Source organism: Gallus gallus, chromosome 1, assembly GCF_016699485.2.
Source record: "Gallus gallus isolate bGalGal1 chromosome 1, bGalGal1.mat.broiler.GRCg7b, whole genome shotgun sequence".
Taxonomy (NCBI): Eukaryota; Metazoa; Chordata; class Aves; order Galliformes; family Phasianidae; genus Gallus; species Gallus gallus.
In genome coordinates, this window is record NC_052532.1 from 97,162,974 (window position 1) to 97,180,775 (window position 17,802).

At 39.4% G+C, this 17,802-nt stretch overlaps 1 protein-coding gene across 12 annotated transcripts in view; it reads right to left on the reverse strand.

Annotated features, from left to right (window-relative positions):
• Positions 1-17,802, reverse strand: part of ROBO2 (roundabout guidance receptor 2) — a 461,934-nt gene that overhangs the window by 121,677 nt on the left and 322,455 nt on the right. For 10 of the 12 annotated variants that reach the window (XM_040649984.2, XM_040649974.2, XM_040649960.2 and 7 more), the window contains exon 6: positions 11,587-11,714. In XM_040649984.2, coding sequence (XP_040505918.1) covers positions 11,587-11,714 — 128 coding nt within the window. Of the gene's footprint in view, positions 1-8,193; positions 8,206-11,586; positions 11,715-17,802 lie in introns of all 12 variants that reach the window. The other 2 variants (XM_015298584.4, XM_015298540.4) reach the window with 1 other exon arrangement.

Genomic DNA, 17,802 nt, shown 5'->3' on the forward strand with positions numbered 1-17,802 from the left:
ATAACTTCCTGATGCAGGTGGTGGAGGAATCAGTGAGGAGAGGCGTGCCTCTGGAGTTTGTTCTTACAAAAAAGAAAAAAAAAAAAAAGGAAGGATTGGCTGGGGACAGCCTTGGATGCAGCTATCAGGAGAGCCAACTTCGATCTCTTCAAGGACCTACATCATTTAGAACATTGGATGGTGAAGGGGTCTAAGAGAGTTGATTGACATTAAAGTATCCCAGACTATGGAGATAAGAGGGAGAATCTGGTCAGAGATTGTGTAGACAAACTTGATGCATGCAAATCCATAGGCCCCGATGAAATGCACATGAGTACTGAGGGAGCTGACAGAAGTGACTCACAAGCTGCTCTAGCCTTCTGTGATTTCATGACTGGATGAATAGATGAGGTGAGAGCAGTGGATGTTTTCTACCTGGACTTCTGCAAGGCTTTTGACATGTTCTCCCACAACACCCTCATAGGTAAGCTTAGGAAGTGTGGGATAGATGAGTGGACAGTAAGGTGGATTGAGATTGCCTGACTGGGAGAGCTCAGAGGGTTGTGATCAGCAGCAGAGTCTACTCGGAAGTCTGTAGCTCATGGTGCTCCACAGGGATCAGAACTGGATATGGTCTTGTTCAACATCACAATCTGGATGAAGGGATAGAATGCACCCTCAGTAAGTTTGCTGATGATACAAAGCTGGGAGGAGCAGCTGACACACCAGAAAGATGTGCTGCCATTCAGCGAGAGCACAACAGGCTGGAGAGTTGGGTGGAGAGGAACTTGAGAGGTTCAAGAAGGGCAATTGCAGAGTCTCACACGTGGGGAGGAATAACTACATGCATCGGTACAGGTTAGGGGCCAACTTGCTGGAAAAGAACTCTGCGGAGAAGAAACTAGGTGTCTTGGTGGACGACATGGGCCAGCAGTGTGCTCTTGCATACAGGAAGACCAACGGTATCCTGGGGTGCATTAAAAAGAACATGGCCAGAAGATAAAGTGAGATTATTCTCCCCTGTTCCTCTGCCCTGGTGAGGCCACGTCTGGACTTCTGCATCCAGTTCCAGGATCCTCAGTTCAAGAAAGATTGGAAACTTCTAGAGAAAGTCCAGTGGAGGCCCACAAATATGGTTGGGTGCCTGTAGCATCTTCCTTATAAGGAAAGGCTGACAGACCTGGATCTGTTTGGCTTGGAGAAGACCAAAGGGAGATCTTATCAATGCCTATAAATATCTACAGGGCAGGAGTCAAGAGGATAGGGCCAGTCCATTTTCAGTGGTGCCCAGTGACAGAAAAAGGGGTAATGGGCTAAAACAGTAACACAAGAAGATCCATAGGAAAAATGTCTTTACTGTGAGGGTGACAGTGCACTGGAACAAGCTGCTCAGAGGAGCTGTGGAGTCTCCTCTGGAGATATTCAAAACTCTCCCTAACACTTTTTTGTTTAACCTACTCTGGGAAATCTGCTTTAGCATTGGACCAGATCATCTCCAGAGGTCCCTTCCAACCCCTGTGATCCCATGAGTAAAGAAAGCAAAGAGAAAAGAGAATGGATTAAAGTATTGATTTTCATCCACTTCTTGAAGGAAAAGTAACAGATTTCACCTTTTTTAAAAAAGTGAAAAGTTTGCATAGGGAGCAACACATCAAAAGACTCCTTTTCATACACTGACTTTCTAACACTTATGGAAGGACTCAGAATCCACTGAAGGAAGAAAACAATTCCTACAGATTTGAGCATACATAATGAACTCAGAACAGCTAAAAAAGATTTACACATCAAAACTCTCCCAAGCTAGAGTTCAGCAATAAAAATAAAAAGCTAAATGAAATCAAACAATTGAACAAAAAAAGAAAGGAAAGAAAGAGAGGCCCTTTATCACTTCCTGCACTCACTATAACTAGATTTTCTGTAACAGAAACAGAATGCGTTTAGATACATACTCAGTGGACTGGGCACAGTACTAATTGCTAAAACTTCAAGTAGGCAGTCATCTTTCATTGTGATTGTTGAAGAAGAATCCTCTCTCAGAACTTCCACATTTCTGTTTTTAGTACTAGCTAGTATACCCAAAAGACTTGGAGAAGATGAAAATGGAGACAGAGTTCAGTGGGCCAGCCCTTAAATGTTTGATGGTTAATGTGTTCTGGCCTGCATAACCCAAACCTATTTCTGTGGTACCTTGAGTCATTAGAGAGATTCAAGCATATGTTCAGCTAGCACAATTTGCAAAAGTATAAACACTAAAGACTTTAGGATTTATTTATTTATTTTTTTTAAGTGCTCTTTAAAAGGCTACAAAACATCAAAACAAGTCAGTTCTGTATTTTTTCTTCTTACTGGTATTCAGAGCCCTAAGATTTTATTCTATGGCAACCTTTTAGACTTTAATCAAAAAGATTTGCCAAGTGACAAGTAAGAAAAATGCATTGTTTTTCTACTTAAGGAAGAAATAAATGCAATAAGTCTAATGTCTGCTGGTGCACTTACCACCTTCTGAAAACTTTCATATGTGACAGCAGCAGGCAGACAAAATACTGCACCGTGATATAGATAGGTAGGAGATTTCTGCCACTGAAAGATGGCAAAGCGGTGCCAAGCATGATCTCATCTCTTCTGTCACACACCAATTGTCATTGCTGATATAGTTGTACAACTCCTCAGTGACTCAAATGAAGGTGATAGTTTCACGAATACACTAAAAATAGAACTATTCTCCTCTAAGTCAAAAATGAAATGGAAAAGGATAGCATTCTTTCTCAATATGGAAAAGAATAGAGTTCTTTCAGCCTTTTGAAAGAAACACAGAAAGCACAGCTATCATCTAAACAATGTGATTTCAAGCCACAAAAACTAATATAGCCTCATTTAAAAATAGTCCTTTCTAGTTTGTTTCATGCTGCACTGAACATTAAGGCATGCCTGTTGATATATGACCTGAAAACTTCCCACTATATTTAAGTGAAATGTCACTACATTTCACTTAAGTATGCTTAGGTTGCATTTAATTAATATGAAATTTTGAATATTCATGGTAAATGTCTTATCTGTTTCTCTCTCCTCCAACATAGTAGGGAAGAGAAGTTATTATAGCTTGCTTAGTCTACCCTTACTTTGTTAATTCCAGATATTTTCTATCCAGGTGGCAAAATTATCTGGCTATTTGTTGCATGTCACTACTTCCTAAGATGAGTCACAGCAAGTTAAGTAAACTTGACTCACTACAAAGCAATCAAAATGTAAAGAATTGTATTTTGACCTGGACGTAGTTGAAAATTTGCAAACAGTATTTTGTCTTTTGAATGTCCTTTCTACATTAATAAAAATGCAATTGAAGCATTAGGCATATGTTTTCACAAATCTTCTATATGAAGTTAATTTTAAGACTCCATCTCAAAGCAGTATAGCAACTGCTTTTGAAGAGTGGACCAGTGTTACTTTTAGGTGGAAATATATGAAACTCCTGGGCCCCCCTCAAATTTTGGGCTACTTTTTACAGTTATTCTCCTACACGGCTACTGTAAGAAATACAGCAGAGTGCCAAAGTAAAAAAAAATACTAACTTCCTCATGTAGAAAATTCATCTAGCATGTGAAATAACACAAGAAATAGGGATAAATATTTTGTTTCCCAAACCATCTATTGTAAATCTTGTAACAAGTAATTTCAAAAGGTTATAAACAAGAAAACACCTACTTCAGAAATAAGCAACACATTTGCACCGACCAGCAGCAACTCCAAGTAATCTAGCATAGAGCTGCCATCCACCTCTGTATGGCAAACAGGTATACAGGTATTAGACCAGAGAGATTATCACCTTACAAAGAAATAATGAAATAAAGACCTTACCCGTGTCCTAGGCTCACAGAAGGGCTCCAAGAGGAAGGATCTCTATCTAAAGATCATTCCTCCTTGGGAGTCAGCCCTTAAATGGGGTCTAGGAAGGGTGGAGCCAGGCTCCACCCCTTCTGGTCACTCAGGTGAAATTGCGTTCACCTGTGCCCCTGCAGCTGACTCAGTGCTCGCCTCAGGTGGTCAATCAGAGGTTCAGGCTGTGATTCAACAGTTCCCATACACACCTCAGGCAGGATCATGCCTCATTTCATCTATGTAGTATAGATCGTATGTTAATATCTGCTTGAATCAAACACAATCATTGGCAGAAGTAATCCCAACTCCTGAATTTTCCACTCAAACTGAAATTTAAATGAAAACGTCACAACTAATAGAATATAAATATTTGAAACAGGTAAAAACTAAACAGAAGATGAAAATGATTCAGCTTGCAGTAAGAATTACAATCCTTGAATATTAAAAATGTGTAAAAATATATGTACCTATTCTTCAGCAACACACCAACGAAACAAAATGTTTTGTTCTTTATAGCACAGTAAAGACAAAACATATCTGCTCTGAAATGGAGGTAGCAATGAAAAGTAGATATATTCAGATAACATGCATTTTGCTGCGGAGACTGATTTTGCTGCTGAGTCTAGCTTCAGAGCAGGTAAGACTGTACTGAGCAAGAGATCTGGAGTAAAAAAGGTCAACAAAAAAGCTCTTTTTAAGGCTTTTTTGAAGCCAGCAACAGTGCTGCACTTGTCCTGGGGAGCTGGCAGCTTGTGGGCAGGCTTCTGAGACAGCAGGGGTGTAGCTGGCACATTAGTGGCACAGTTTAAACGACCGCCCTTAACGTTCACGCCTGATAATAAGTTTTAAATAGCTTCGGGGAGCACCCCAGGTGAGTAGCATCATTGCTACCCACTGAGAATGGGAAGGCTCAGTGAGTGAGCACAGCCTGCGCTGCCCATATAGTGCTGTAGCTGTGGGTCGGGTGGTGAGGACTGTGAGTATTGGTCCTCAATGCTCAGGACGTTAGCTTTCCTCTTGGTACTCTCTGAGGCTGCAGGCCTAAACATGGTCTCCACCAGATAGAGGGCTTATTCCAAGAAGACCGTGGTGACCCAGACAGAGGCCCTGCCCAGAAATGTAATTGTTCAGGTCTCTGGCTGCAGGGAGTGCCTAAGCCTGCTACTGCCTGGGGGGGGGGGGGGGGGGGGGTGGCAGAGATTCCACCTGTGTGAGGTGTGAGCAGGTGAATGAGCTGCTCAGCCTGGTGGTGAAGTTCAAGGAAGAGGTGCAGAGACTGAGGACCATCAGGGAGTGTGAGCGGGAGACTGACTGGTGAAGTGACTCACCGGCATGCTGGAGGGAAGGGTGCCAGGGAGATACCCCCGTAAATGTGGTTGACCCCCTGCCCTGTCACAGTCAGACAGACCTGACTGATGAGGAGGGCTGGAAGACAGTCCTGACTTGGCATCACGGGAGCCCCTGCCTGCCTACCCAACTTCCCCATCTCCCTCTAAGCAACAGGTTTGAGATGCTGGAAATTGAAAGGGAGGTGAGTGGGGAGGCGATGGAGGATCTGCCTCGGAGGGAGCCTAAGGCAAGGCGGTCACCCCCACACCTTGAGACTGCCTCTGCCAGTAGAGAAAGAAAGGTGGTTGTGGTGGGAGACTTCTTTCTCAGAGCAGCGCTATAGGCTTGGGGCTGAGTGGCTGGATGACTGTGAAGAAGAAAGGGATGTGGGGGGTGTTGGTTGATGCTTGGCTGAACATAAGCTGACAGTATGCTCAGGTGGCCAAGAGGGCCAATGCCATCCTGGCCTATATTAGAAATAGTGTGGCCAGCAGGAGCAGGGAGGTAATCATCCCCCTCTACTCAGTACTGGCGAGGCCGCACCTTGAGTATTGTGTTCAGTTTTGGGCCCCTCACTACAAGAAAGACAATGAGGCCCTGGAACATGTCCAGAGAAGGGCAATGAAACTGGTGAAGGGTCTGGAGCACAGGTCTTATGCAGAGCGGCTGAGGGAGCTGGGATTATTCAGTCTGGAGAAGAGGAGGCTCAGGGGAGACCTCATTGCACTGTGCAAGTTCCTGAAGAGAGGTTGTGATGAGGAGGGGTTTGGCTTCTTCTCCCAGGCAACAAACAGGACTCAAGGAAATGGCCACAAGTTGTACCAGAGGAGGTTTAGATTAGACATAAGGAAAACCTTTTTCTCTCAGAGAGTGGTCAGGCACTGGAACGATCTGCCGAGGGAGGTGGTGGAGTCACCATCCCTGGCAGTGTTCAAGAGGCGTGTGGTTGAGGAGCTATGAGATATAGTTTAGTGGCTTGTGGTAGCAAGGGTAACGGGAGGATGGTTGGACTAGGTGATCTTGTAGGTCCTTTCCAACCTTGCAATTTTATGATTCTATGACATGCAGGTATCAGAAAAGAATATAAACTTATAAATTGCTCTCCTTCAGTTTAACATACACAGAAGTATAAAAATATTCTTCTGTTAAAATGACACCTTCCTAAGGAGCTGTGAGTGTAATAATATTAAATAGAGTTTGCTTTAGCTTCCTTTTGTAGGAGAGGTGAATTTTGCTCTGCATTCAAGTCAAGTCTCTAAACATAGCAAAACAGAAAAGCTACAAGATTTGACTCGCCATTCCTGTCAGGTGACAATTTTAACAGATCATTTGAACTTTCTGGTGGTGGAATGACAGTGGAAAGAGGTAACTTTGTTTTGTTATACCTGGCTCTACATTTTCAGCAGCATAGATGGCTGCCTGCTTTGCCTACTTTGGAATGAAACAGAGACAGGAACAGTAGGATGAAAAGGAAGAAAAAAGTAAAAGCATACCCTATTATAAGGAGAGTACTGTCTTTTCTAGAGGTACAGGATAAGTGACAAAGAAAGCAATCTACTTATACACTGCAACCACTACACTTCCACAATAGCAAGGAAAACTGTTTTTATGGATTTACTCCAGTTTTACTGTTACAACTCCTGGGAATTAGTTTATTGAGAACTAGCAAAATCTCAAAGTAATACAGTAGGGACTCAGGTTTAAAGCTTGCTATCGACTTTCTAAGTGGAGAACTGTGAATTACTCTCCTACATGGGGAATTCTCCAAGTGTGGATAAGCAATAAAGTGACTGCAGAGGTACATGGCTTGGCTGTGTTCATGATAGTTCAAGCAAGCTAATGAGCATCGGTTCACCTTAGTTATGGAAACAGATGCCTAATCTAGATCTTATCTTTAAATTATTCCAACATTTCTTCCTCCAACTTCATAACAGTGAAGACCTGAGACAAGGTCAAAATCAAACTTTAGTCAAAAGCATTTCTAAAAAAAAAAAAAAAAAAAAAGCTGACTACATAAAGACTAAAGCTCTTAGCAATTTCTGTAAACACCAGCACAGACTTCTTACACTACTAATAATTAAAAAAAAGCCAAAAAAAACCCACCACCAAACAGATTAACCATATTATTACTATAAAAGATACATATAAATGCAAACTGCAAAAATCAGAGGAGCAGTGCAATCAATTAAATTATTTAAAAAGTCCACACAGGTACAGAGTAAAGATCCGTGAATGAAAATGAAATAAGTTCAGGATACTTGTGAGCACCAAAAGTGAATTTCAGCTAGTGGCAGTTGCAATTTTTCCATTATGCTCAGTTAGAGTTCTAAAAATTTTTAGAAGTAATTTCAAAGGCATAGGAAGAAATCCAATTTTCACAATAAGAATTCAAAATCCAGAGAGTGTCTTCTTCTGGACTTGTTATTCAGAATAGTCACAACCTATACGGTGAATTCCAGAATGCACTCCAAGTTGACCCAAGGGTGAAAATCAATGATGAACTTTCTTAACAAGCACGGAAATCTACTCCATCCCCTCTTCAATTTCAGAACTGTTTCATTTCAAAAGTCTTTGAAAGATACAAAAGAGACAGGACATGCAAAGCCTGTGCTTTTACTGCTATGCAATAGAGGCACAATGAGCTGATCGTTTAGGGCCTGATAGAAGCTCACCAAAGTCAATACAATCCATTCTGTTGATTTCAATAGCTTTTATACCAGGCCCTTAGACTGTTAAAAATGTCTGAATGATTTTGGCTCAGTATCACCACACCCATTCAGTTTCACTGACTGGTTATTTCTTGGTGATTTGGCAAATGTATTTATGCATGACATAGCAGAAAATAGAAAGTTCAGAAATAGCACTTCATCAGTCAAAATCACTTGCCTCGTGCTATAAAGTTAATGCTATTAAACACCGGCTGCTAACTTAAGCCAGTTAAATGCTGCAAATGAAAGATGAAGCATTGCATGAAGCCATGCTAAAATGGATAGAAGGATGGTTACTTACCAACGGGGCGAGCTGTTGACATTACAATGGTGTAGTGAGAACATAAAAAAGAAATTAAAAAAGAAAAGAATATCTGTCAGAATGCATGATGTGTAATGTTACGCTAAACTATGGATACTACCATGATTTCTAACCCCTCAAATGACAGCCTAAGTAAAATATTCACTATCATTTCTGTTTAGACACGTGTTACTATTACCACATTTATTTGAGCATAGTATCTGAGCAAGCTGACTGGAACCATTCTCTGAGAAACATTTTTTGTTATCTTCACATGCCATCATCAAGTATCACTGTTAGTGCCTGATAAAAGAGAAATCACTTGCATTAGAAAAAACTTTTAGATCCTGATAAACACATCAATTTAAGCTACAGACTGCCAAGTGTCATGCCCGTAGATGCAATGCATTTACTTTCTGAGTGAAATATCAATTGAATTTTAAGCATGGTCAGTCACTACAGCAGTGGGGTCCACAAAAAGCCCAGGACAATTTTTCTCATTCAATAACAGGCATGAAGGCTTCCAGCACATTGCTTTCTCCTCACTGAAAAAACTGATGAAAATATAACAAATAGACCACAATGGCCACGGGGATTCAACCCAGAATCTCCCAAATTACAGCTTAGGAAACTTCTACTTCCTGGGGGAAAAAAAAAAAAAAAAAAAAAAAAAAGTAAAAATTGCTGCTGAATGATTGACAGGTTAATACTGTTTCAGACTGATATCAAGACTGAAAGCTGTTGCTGCAACAAATGATTTCTTGATGATAGCAGCAGCTGTTTATTATAGCCGTGTTGGGAGAGAGGACTGCCTGTCCCTCTGCTAATAAAATGCAGACATCCCCTTTCCCAAGGACCAAAAACTGGACATAAATTTGACTCAGGGTTGCAATCTGGCTACATGAAACTTCCCTCATGTTAGCAGTAGAAATAGTTACATATTTCTGAGTACCATTATTTACATATTTATTTACCTATTTATTTTAAAAGAAGAAAACCAGCTCTATATCCTTATGTGCAGACTAGGGCCAAAAGCGAAGATGTGCAGATCCCTATGTAGCGTAGCATGCAAATATTGTTTTAGTTCTCAGCGTTTCTGTATCTTTATTTTTACTTTGTCATACTCACTTTAATTATTTCAAGCCTCCTGCCCTTTCTCAAACTGTCATCTATTTTGAGACATTCTGGTTTTTAGTATTATGACATATTCCTGGTCTCACAGAAAGATAAGGAATGAGTGACATGCATCTTTCCAAGATTGAGCCTGAACACTGAATCACTGAATTCAAATTCTGTTAGCATTTACAACCATGTAACAGTTGTACAACAGTATAACAGTGAACTCCCTAACTGCATCCTCATTCAATGTTTTGAGCAATGGAGCCGTGAGGAAGGGAAGTAAGGATTATGCTGTTGCTGCCAGGTTTGCAGTCAAAACTGCAGAAAAAAAAAAAAACACACACAAGGACCAAGGAACCTTCCAAGTGAATTTTCAAGTGCTAAATGGCTTTCTCCCCCACAGGAAGGATGATTTTGCTAAAATCAGTTTCAGATGAAATTGGTGAAAGTTTAAGAATTGAGAATTAAATCTCCTTTTAACTAAAAGGACAACCATATGTGGTCCTTTTTACATCAACAGAAGTTTATCCGGTACTTTGTTTCCAGGAAATACAGACTAATAACATTTCTCCACTGAATTTCTTAGCTTTTCTCATTTTCTGTTACCCTGAACATTTAATAAGCTTATATCATCATGGCTTCCTTTATGTTGGATAAACACTATGTATTTGAATGTCAATTGCAAACCTAGGGGAGAGTAGTACCCAAGATAATGAAAGCCTGCTTTTACTGTAGAAAAATCAATTAAATTATATGTCTTGTTTGTTTGTTTTTTTTCACCTTAATTTGATCAGGTTCAAGCTTCAATGATTTCAAAGAATTTTTTTGCTTGTTTCTAGCTATTGTTCATAGTACAAGTCTATAATATATAAATATTAAAAGCCTGCTCCAGTGATGCATACAGTGGACACAGATCTGGGAGTGTTCAAAGGCTACTAAACTGGTTGCTAGATATACTGGATATCATGATTCTGCCTGTGACAAAGGAGCAGATTTAGAGCATTTCTTGGAGTTCAGTGTAGTAACTATTTTTCTCACATTACAAGTGGAAAAACATTCTCTTACGCAAACGCGTAACAGGTAAGCCTACTTCTTCAAATGAAAACAGGAAGATCTACATTGCCATATATTACCTAGAGTGAGCACTGAGGTAGTATTTTAGCAAATGGATTATCACAGTATTCTCTTTTCTTTGTTATATACTAACATCTCCCCCTCTACAAAGCCATTTGATGCTTTTTTGCCCTTTGAATTCAGCAAATTAAACTGAACTGTGTCCATGCATTAAATGGATGGAAATGGAAGCTGGCCTCTTGGGTCAGTTGACCCCTGTTCTAATAAAGCAATCCACTGAGACTTTGAACATTTGATTTAACGTGTATGAAAAGAGAAGCACAGATAACACCAAAAATGTTTTTATTAACCTTTCACAGCTCTACTGAAAACTGTCAGCATGCACCACTAAACTGTGAAATAGTATCTGCATGATATCCATTGTGCCAAATCATAGCTTATCTTTTGGAATGAAGTAATAACTACTATATTCTATTTTCTAATACGGAAATATTATCCCACAAACTTTTTCGCTCTCTATAATCTTTAGCATGTCTATACCTACTGTTTCAAAAGACATTTGGACAACTCATTGTTCTGCTGGTGTTAAAAACTTCTTGCTATATCAAATAGCACCCCATAAACAATGAGTGGATGCTAAAGACTGGGAGATATTTTAAGAGAGAATACATTAGTTTTTACCTTGTATTACTTATAAAACTTAATTAAGATTTTCTTTTTCCTTTAACCTGGATTTATCTTACAAGTAAAGAATAACAGCAGGGAGTTCAGTTATGGAACAGCTAATAATTCCATTATACTACGTGCATTACGTTTGACAGTAAACATAGTGTACTCCTTATACTTATTAGGGAATAGAACCCTAATAACAACAATTTCAACTGAATTTTTATTTATGAAAGAGTGTGCATGTGGTTTTTTACTGCTTGCTTATGAAAATGTATGCATCTATTCTTCAATAAAAAAATATATTAGAACAGATCATTAACTGCTGGGAGATCCTATCTTACTGAAATCAACTAGAGTTTTGCCACAGATATCAATGGGAGCAGGATTTCAGATTTGTAGTAAATCAGTACAGCGCCAACAACTGCACAGGATGTGTGAAAACCAAACACAGTAGGTAAGGATTTGGCTCATTTTGTCAGAAAGCAATTGATCCATTCAGGACACAAGCTCTCTCTCTACAGGAACACTCACCTCGCACAGTAAGGGTAGCAGATGCTTCCACTTTTCCAACTCGATTCTCAGCAATGCACGTGTAGGTGCCTTCATCTGTGCTCATAGCCTTCTTGATGCGCAAAGTGTAGTCATCTTTAATGTCATATCTGTGTTGCAAAAAAAAAAAAAAAAAACATTTTGTAACCAACAGAAGTGTACAGAAACTCTTACCTGGGATATGCTAGTCTGACTCTATCTTGGAGTCAAATTCTGAAGATAAATTATTATGTAACATTAGATAATTCCACCGAGCATTAATCTCTCTGACATTTTTATTGCACTCTGCACTAGTTAGAAACTTTACATAAAATTAGTATTTCTTGCTTACTCAGTATTAGGGTTTTATTAATATCTTGCAATTCATCCTTGATCTAGAGTAATGTAACAAAATTAAGCTATCAGACATCAATTATCAGTACATGACAACTCAGGTTTCTCACACCTTTAACTTTGAGAGATGCATATTTTACCTTTAGCTGATTTGGATTTTTTCCTTTACATGTAGTTCTCCACTACAGCAGCAACCCCTTAGGAAAACTATGCATGTTGGTAGGATCTGACAATATAATATTATAAACAATAAAAACATATTTAAGCTCTGGAAGGTGACATTTATGGAAGAGGCACATTAAAGAAGATTTATCAATTTCACAGAAATACTACAGAGTGATTCATTAAGAATGAACAATAACATTCTCTTTCTTAACTTTGGAAGGCTTCAATTATGTCAGTTTTTTTGCTTCTACTATTGTAATGACCGTAAAATTATGAGAATGTGTAAAATGTGAAAAAATACTGTACAGCAGCAGGCTGTGAACATTCATTCACAAGGCATTCAGAGTGGCTCAACCAAGAAAAATATAAAAATTTTATTCGTTAAGTAGTTACCAGCCTGCAAAAGTCAAGCTTAACAAGCTATTTTAGGCTCTGATCCAACTTCATTAAGTCAACTGGATACTTTATCTTGTATGAAATTTATTTGCCTCCTGAATCAGGAAAACACCAGTTTTCAGCATAGATATTTTGTTCTTGAAATACTCTCGCTATTGGGTCCTTTATTATAGCTTTGAAGCAAGAGTACTGTATGCTAATAGACATAAAAGTATCTTAACTCAAGGAACTCTATAGCAGAATTTTAAACATTTCAGCAATGTCTGAAGAGAGCCCACAACATCAATTAGAATAACTTTGTTTCAAGACCAAAGAGAAGTCAAAGCATTTTCTTATATTCATTACAGTGCAATGCAGTTTCATTCTATACTCAGTAAGTCCATTCTAGTCATTCGCCGTGAATTTAAAAAGACCAAACTATGGATAACTGTTCCATCAGAAAAAAACACATATCACATCACTTTCATTAGGAGTTCCACCTAACTGTACGTGTTTCCCGTCTGTCAGATTTAACTAATGAACACAAGATATATCAGTGGGAATAAGTAGAATAGTCAAAAACTTCTAAGGACTATTTTTTCTAGCACACTACTAGTGACAAAAAACAAAGAGTGACAAAACAAAGTTATGACAATAGAAAACTTAATATGTATTTTCTGGATTGGTTCAGAGCTGTTGCAGCTACTCATTCCAAAGCCATAAGCAGCTGAGGCACATTTCATCCTGATTGTACACAAATTATGCAGTTCTGCATTCTGCGCTACTCTAGTCAATGGCAAATAGAACCATTGTTTCCATAATAGAGAAAAGGCAAATGGTCTCCTTTAAAAATCTCAAGAATATGACATCATATCCCACAACAATGTAGTAGTTATTTATCTTTGGCCACCACAGAGTAGCAGACAAAAGAAAATGCTTATTTTCTTGACACAAGGCCAGCCGTAGGGGACTGAAAATATGAAGTTGTACTCACCTCCTGTGAGATGACAAAACTAAGATCAGCTGTAATGAAAATATGAGTTGGACATAGGAATCACAACAATTAGACACTAATTTTGTTACAATGGCTTAAAAAAAAAAAAGAAAGAAAGAAAGAAAGAAAAGATAAATAACATCCCTGTGGTTCACTTACCACTGCTGAGATAAAACCAGACAGGCAGCAGGGCTGGATCTGATTGGCTGGCTGCTTAAACTGGGATGTAGGCAGCCTGGGACAGGGCCCTACAGTCTGCCATGGGCTGCAGCTGACTCCTTCATTTCACCGATGTGCTGGTGCCGACATGCCAGCCAGCTGCCTTGGAGGCTTCAGCAGTCTTTATGCTTGCACCTGCCAATCATGCAAATTGTGCAAAGGCTGCTGGGGGAGAAAGCCAGCTGCATGGCATGCCAGGACGCAGAGAGGGAGCACAGCCATAATCTCCCACCTTGGTTGTGAAATGGAGAAAGCAGTAAATGTGTCACTGTCATGGCCCAATTATCAATTACTTCAAGGAGTGGTCCAGCTCTCCCAGCCTGCTTCTCCAACAAGACCATTCTGAGTTTTTGGACCACCCTGGCAGAACATGCCATCTAGCAATTGGATTCATACACAGATGGGCCCATGGGATGTCATAACCATCTGCTGTCCTGAAGTACCGATATGCTGCCTCTCAGTCATCTGTTCCTCCCACACTGTCCCCAGAAGTCACCACAGTTCAGTGAAGAGCTTTGACGGATGAAGCAGGCAGGAAGGAGATAGGAAGAAAACTGGCTTTTAGCTTTAATTGATCTATGCATAGTAGCACAAAGAGCTTGTGTGAGAAAGGAACTGTGAAGGAACAAAATAAGAAGGCTGAACGTGGTTGCATCTTCTAAATTTCTCAAGCAATGACCTGCAAAATCTGGACTAGTGTTTGATCTCCTCTCAATCCAGAGCTTCCTATGCCCTCAACAGGATGTTTTCATCTGAGTTTCTGGAGAATTTCACTCCCATCTGGATCAGTTCCAAGCTGACACTTAGGAATTGGACCCAGGGCCACTTTGACTGTCAGTGCCACTCAGACAGAGGTAGCCAGACTGCTGGATTGATGATGGGTCAGCAGAAAGCCAGAGTGTACCAGTTATGCTGGTCCTTAACTTTGCTGGTGTGCTAAGAAGGCAGTGTCTTTGGAATATGTGCAATATCAAGAAACACCTTCCCACATGTTACCCTAATTTGCTGACTCTTAGCCAAGTAATGCCAACATTCTGCACAAAATGTAGGGTGTCAGACATCTGCTATGTATGTTTATGGCCATCTAATTGATTTTAAATACTTCCCTTTGTTAAACATTTGGAGGTGCTTAACCTTTCAGTTTAGCTGAAACTTCAGCCATCAAATTGCACTGCAAGAGGGCTTTCAAACAGCTAGGCCCTGTGTTAGGATAAAACTCAGCCACTTTTGGGTATTGTGTTACATAACTTGCTATGAACAAGTAATAGCTCACATAGATCTGTCTTTAATTAACTAAAAGGAAGGGGGTCAGGGGACTGGAAAGGAAGAAAGAAACAGAGAAAACAACAAGCAGATGAGAAAACACTGCTGGTGAGGAAATTCTAATAGAAATTGGGTGATTTTGAGTGAAATCTGGCAGTCTCTGGCACATATGAATACATTCATTGTTGCTAGTTTTGATTAATGACAGTTGTACAATGGTGTGCTGACAGTCACTGCCATACAGACACTTTTTTTTTAATATGAAACACTGCTGAAAATGCAACCCAATCAGATTTGGCCCCTGAACAACATGTGCTATCATCACTGTACCGTGAATTGAGATTGATTGGTAACCAGCTGTGACAAAGTGGAAAAAGAGCCTTGTCTTTTTCAAGAAAAGAAAAGAAGAAAAATAAATAAATAAAAAATACCTGATTTGTGTCAAAACTATTACCATCTGCTCAACCCAATAACAAATAAAACAAAACACATTAACTGTTTTTAACTATCACAAATTATAATACTGAGGTTGGATTCATGCACTGGCTTAAGGACCTAAGAATAATCTTCAATTACACTGTTTTTGTTGCAGTTAGCAGGGTTTCTTTTTCCCTCATTCAAAAGTGCATTTGTCCCTATTCAGCCACCAATCTTCCATAGCTATCCAATAAAAGATAAAGAGAGAGAATAAGAGAATTTAGTGAAGTTAAAGAGATTTAGCAGTATGCTTTTTGCATTTGATATACATTCTACTGAGTGCTTCATGGAACCCTCAAATTTCCAGATTTTAAAAAATGTGCAGGCAGTTATGCATGAATATATGTGCTTCTTTGTCTTTCATGTGCACAGGTAGCACAGCTGTGTCTGCAGATGGAGTCATTATGTTCCTAGATATCCAACTAGGTCTAACTGGTGATACACGTTCTTCAGCTGTGCATTTTAAAATTAGGAGATTGTATTACTATTTTCAATGAATTCAACAAATTCAAATCAAAAAGGAAGACATTCTTCTGCTGAAGAGAGACTGCAAGAGTCACATCTTAATTGCTGTGAGCTGATGTCACTGGCCTCAAAAAATTACATCAATTTAGATCAGGAACTTATTCTCTTTGTATTTAGGTTTTGCGGGGCTTCTTTTTTTCTTCTTTTCTTTTTCTTTTTCTTTTTTTTTCCCCTTTTCTTTCCTTTTTCTTTCCTTTTATTTTTTTAGAGATGGCACAAAAATTACTTTTCTATATTTCCTTTTGCCTGTTTGCCAGGCTATTTTGCAATACGTGCATGAAAAACTTGAAGATTACTCACAGTATCAAAGAGAGATGCTACTGGCCCAAAACAGAGTAAACGTGATGGAGTTAATCAGGCTTAAGCTTCCATCTCCACTTCTCTTTTGTGGTGCTGGCACTTCACTTCCCAGCGTCGTGCCACAGCTTTTCACTGGCTCCTAGACTTTTTGAGCCAGACTGAGGAAGCCAGAGAGAAACTGTAGTGAAGATGAGAAGCATCTTCATGAGACCCTTATCTGTTTCAGCCTTGTGTGGTACAGGAGCAGAAAGAAGAGCTGCCATTCCCATCGGGTAAGCATCTGTCCCTGCTGCCAGATCCCTTAAATGAAACATTTGTTTCACACTTACAGCTCATGTGGTGATAAGCAGAAGAAGAAAGATGATGCACAAACCAATGTGAGTGACATAGCAAAAGATAAGGGAGCCCTCTCATTTTTGTTCCTTAGTAAAACCTGAATCAGAGACAGAGAGCACAAAAATGCATGCATTTGTGTGTTACAGTCTCAAATTACTTTCTTGTACGACGACGATTGTGACTGCTTTTTGCTCAGTGGCTCTAAGATGTAGCTGAAGGCTATGGTAGATTGACCAATCAAGGGGCTATCCCCAAGTGCTGATGTGGCAGCTGCCACTCACACACACGTGCCGACTCCCATTTATTCCTTGGCTATGCTATTCATACCAAAGAAAGGTATAAGACAATGTGACATTACCTTGAATTTCTTATTGTGAAGGTGTATATGTATGGTTTATAAAATGGTTTATTGGCTTCATGCCAACAAGCCAGAAAAGAGTTAGGTGATACAGGTTACTGTGCTCTATTTTTAATTAAAATATAATGACAGCAGATTCTGCTTTAGTCCAAAACGTTTTATGGGTTTCAACCTGCAGATTCTTTATAATTTTTTTTCTGGTTGACACTCTCAATTGCAATAATATAAAACACAGAACCACACTCCATTATCCCTTAAGCCAAGGCATTCAACAAAATGGCCTAAATCTCATAAAAGATGAATGCAACAGCTACAGTCAGTGTGCCAACATTGTGAAACTGTTCCCATGTCCAAGGAAATTATGTTCTCTGACTTCTCTGGAAGCATTACACTATTCAGCATTACTCTTGTGAATGAACACACATATGTGAATGCACTTGATTAGTATTTCTCAAAATTAGCAGCCATGAGCTCAGAAAAAAACCAAGAATGAAAGAAAAATTGGACTCTTTTTTTATTTCCACTAAAATAATTTGAAAACACATATAAGTTCAGAACAGAACATGTTTGGGAAACTATTTCTTAGTAAATACTCTAAAATGACAGAGGCTTTCTTTTGCCTCTACAACTCTGTTTGCACAGAGAAGTACTCATAGGGAATTACTACATGATAATTATCCAAAATAGGCTTCTGATTTGATTTTAGTTCCAGACAGACCTCCATATTTGAAAAACTGGAACCTCAGTAGAAGTATGAGCTAAGAGACCATGTAATGACTTGGCATGGAGGCCTACCCTCCTGTCACCAGAGGTAGTCCGTTACCTCACAGACGAGACACGTTTGTCTGGCACT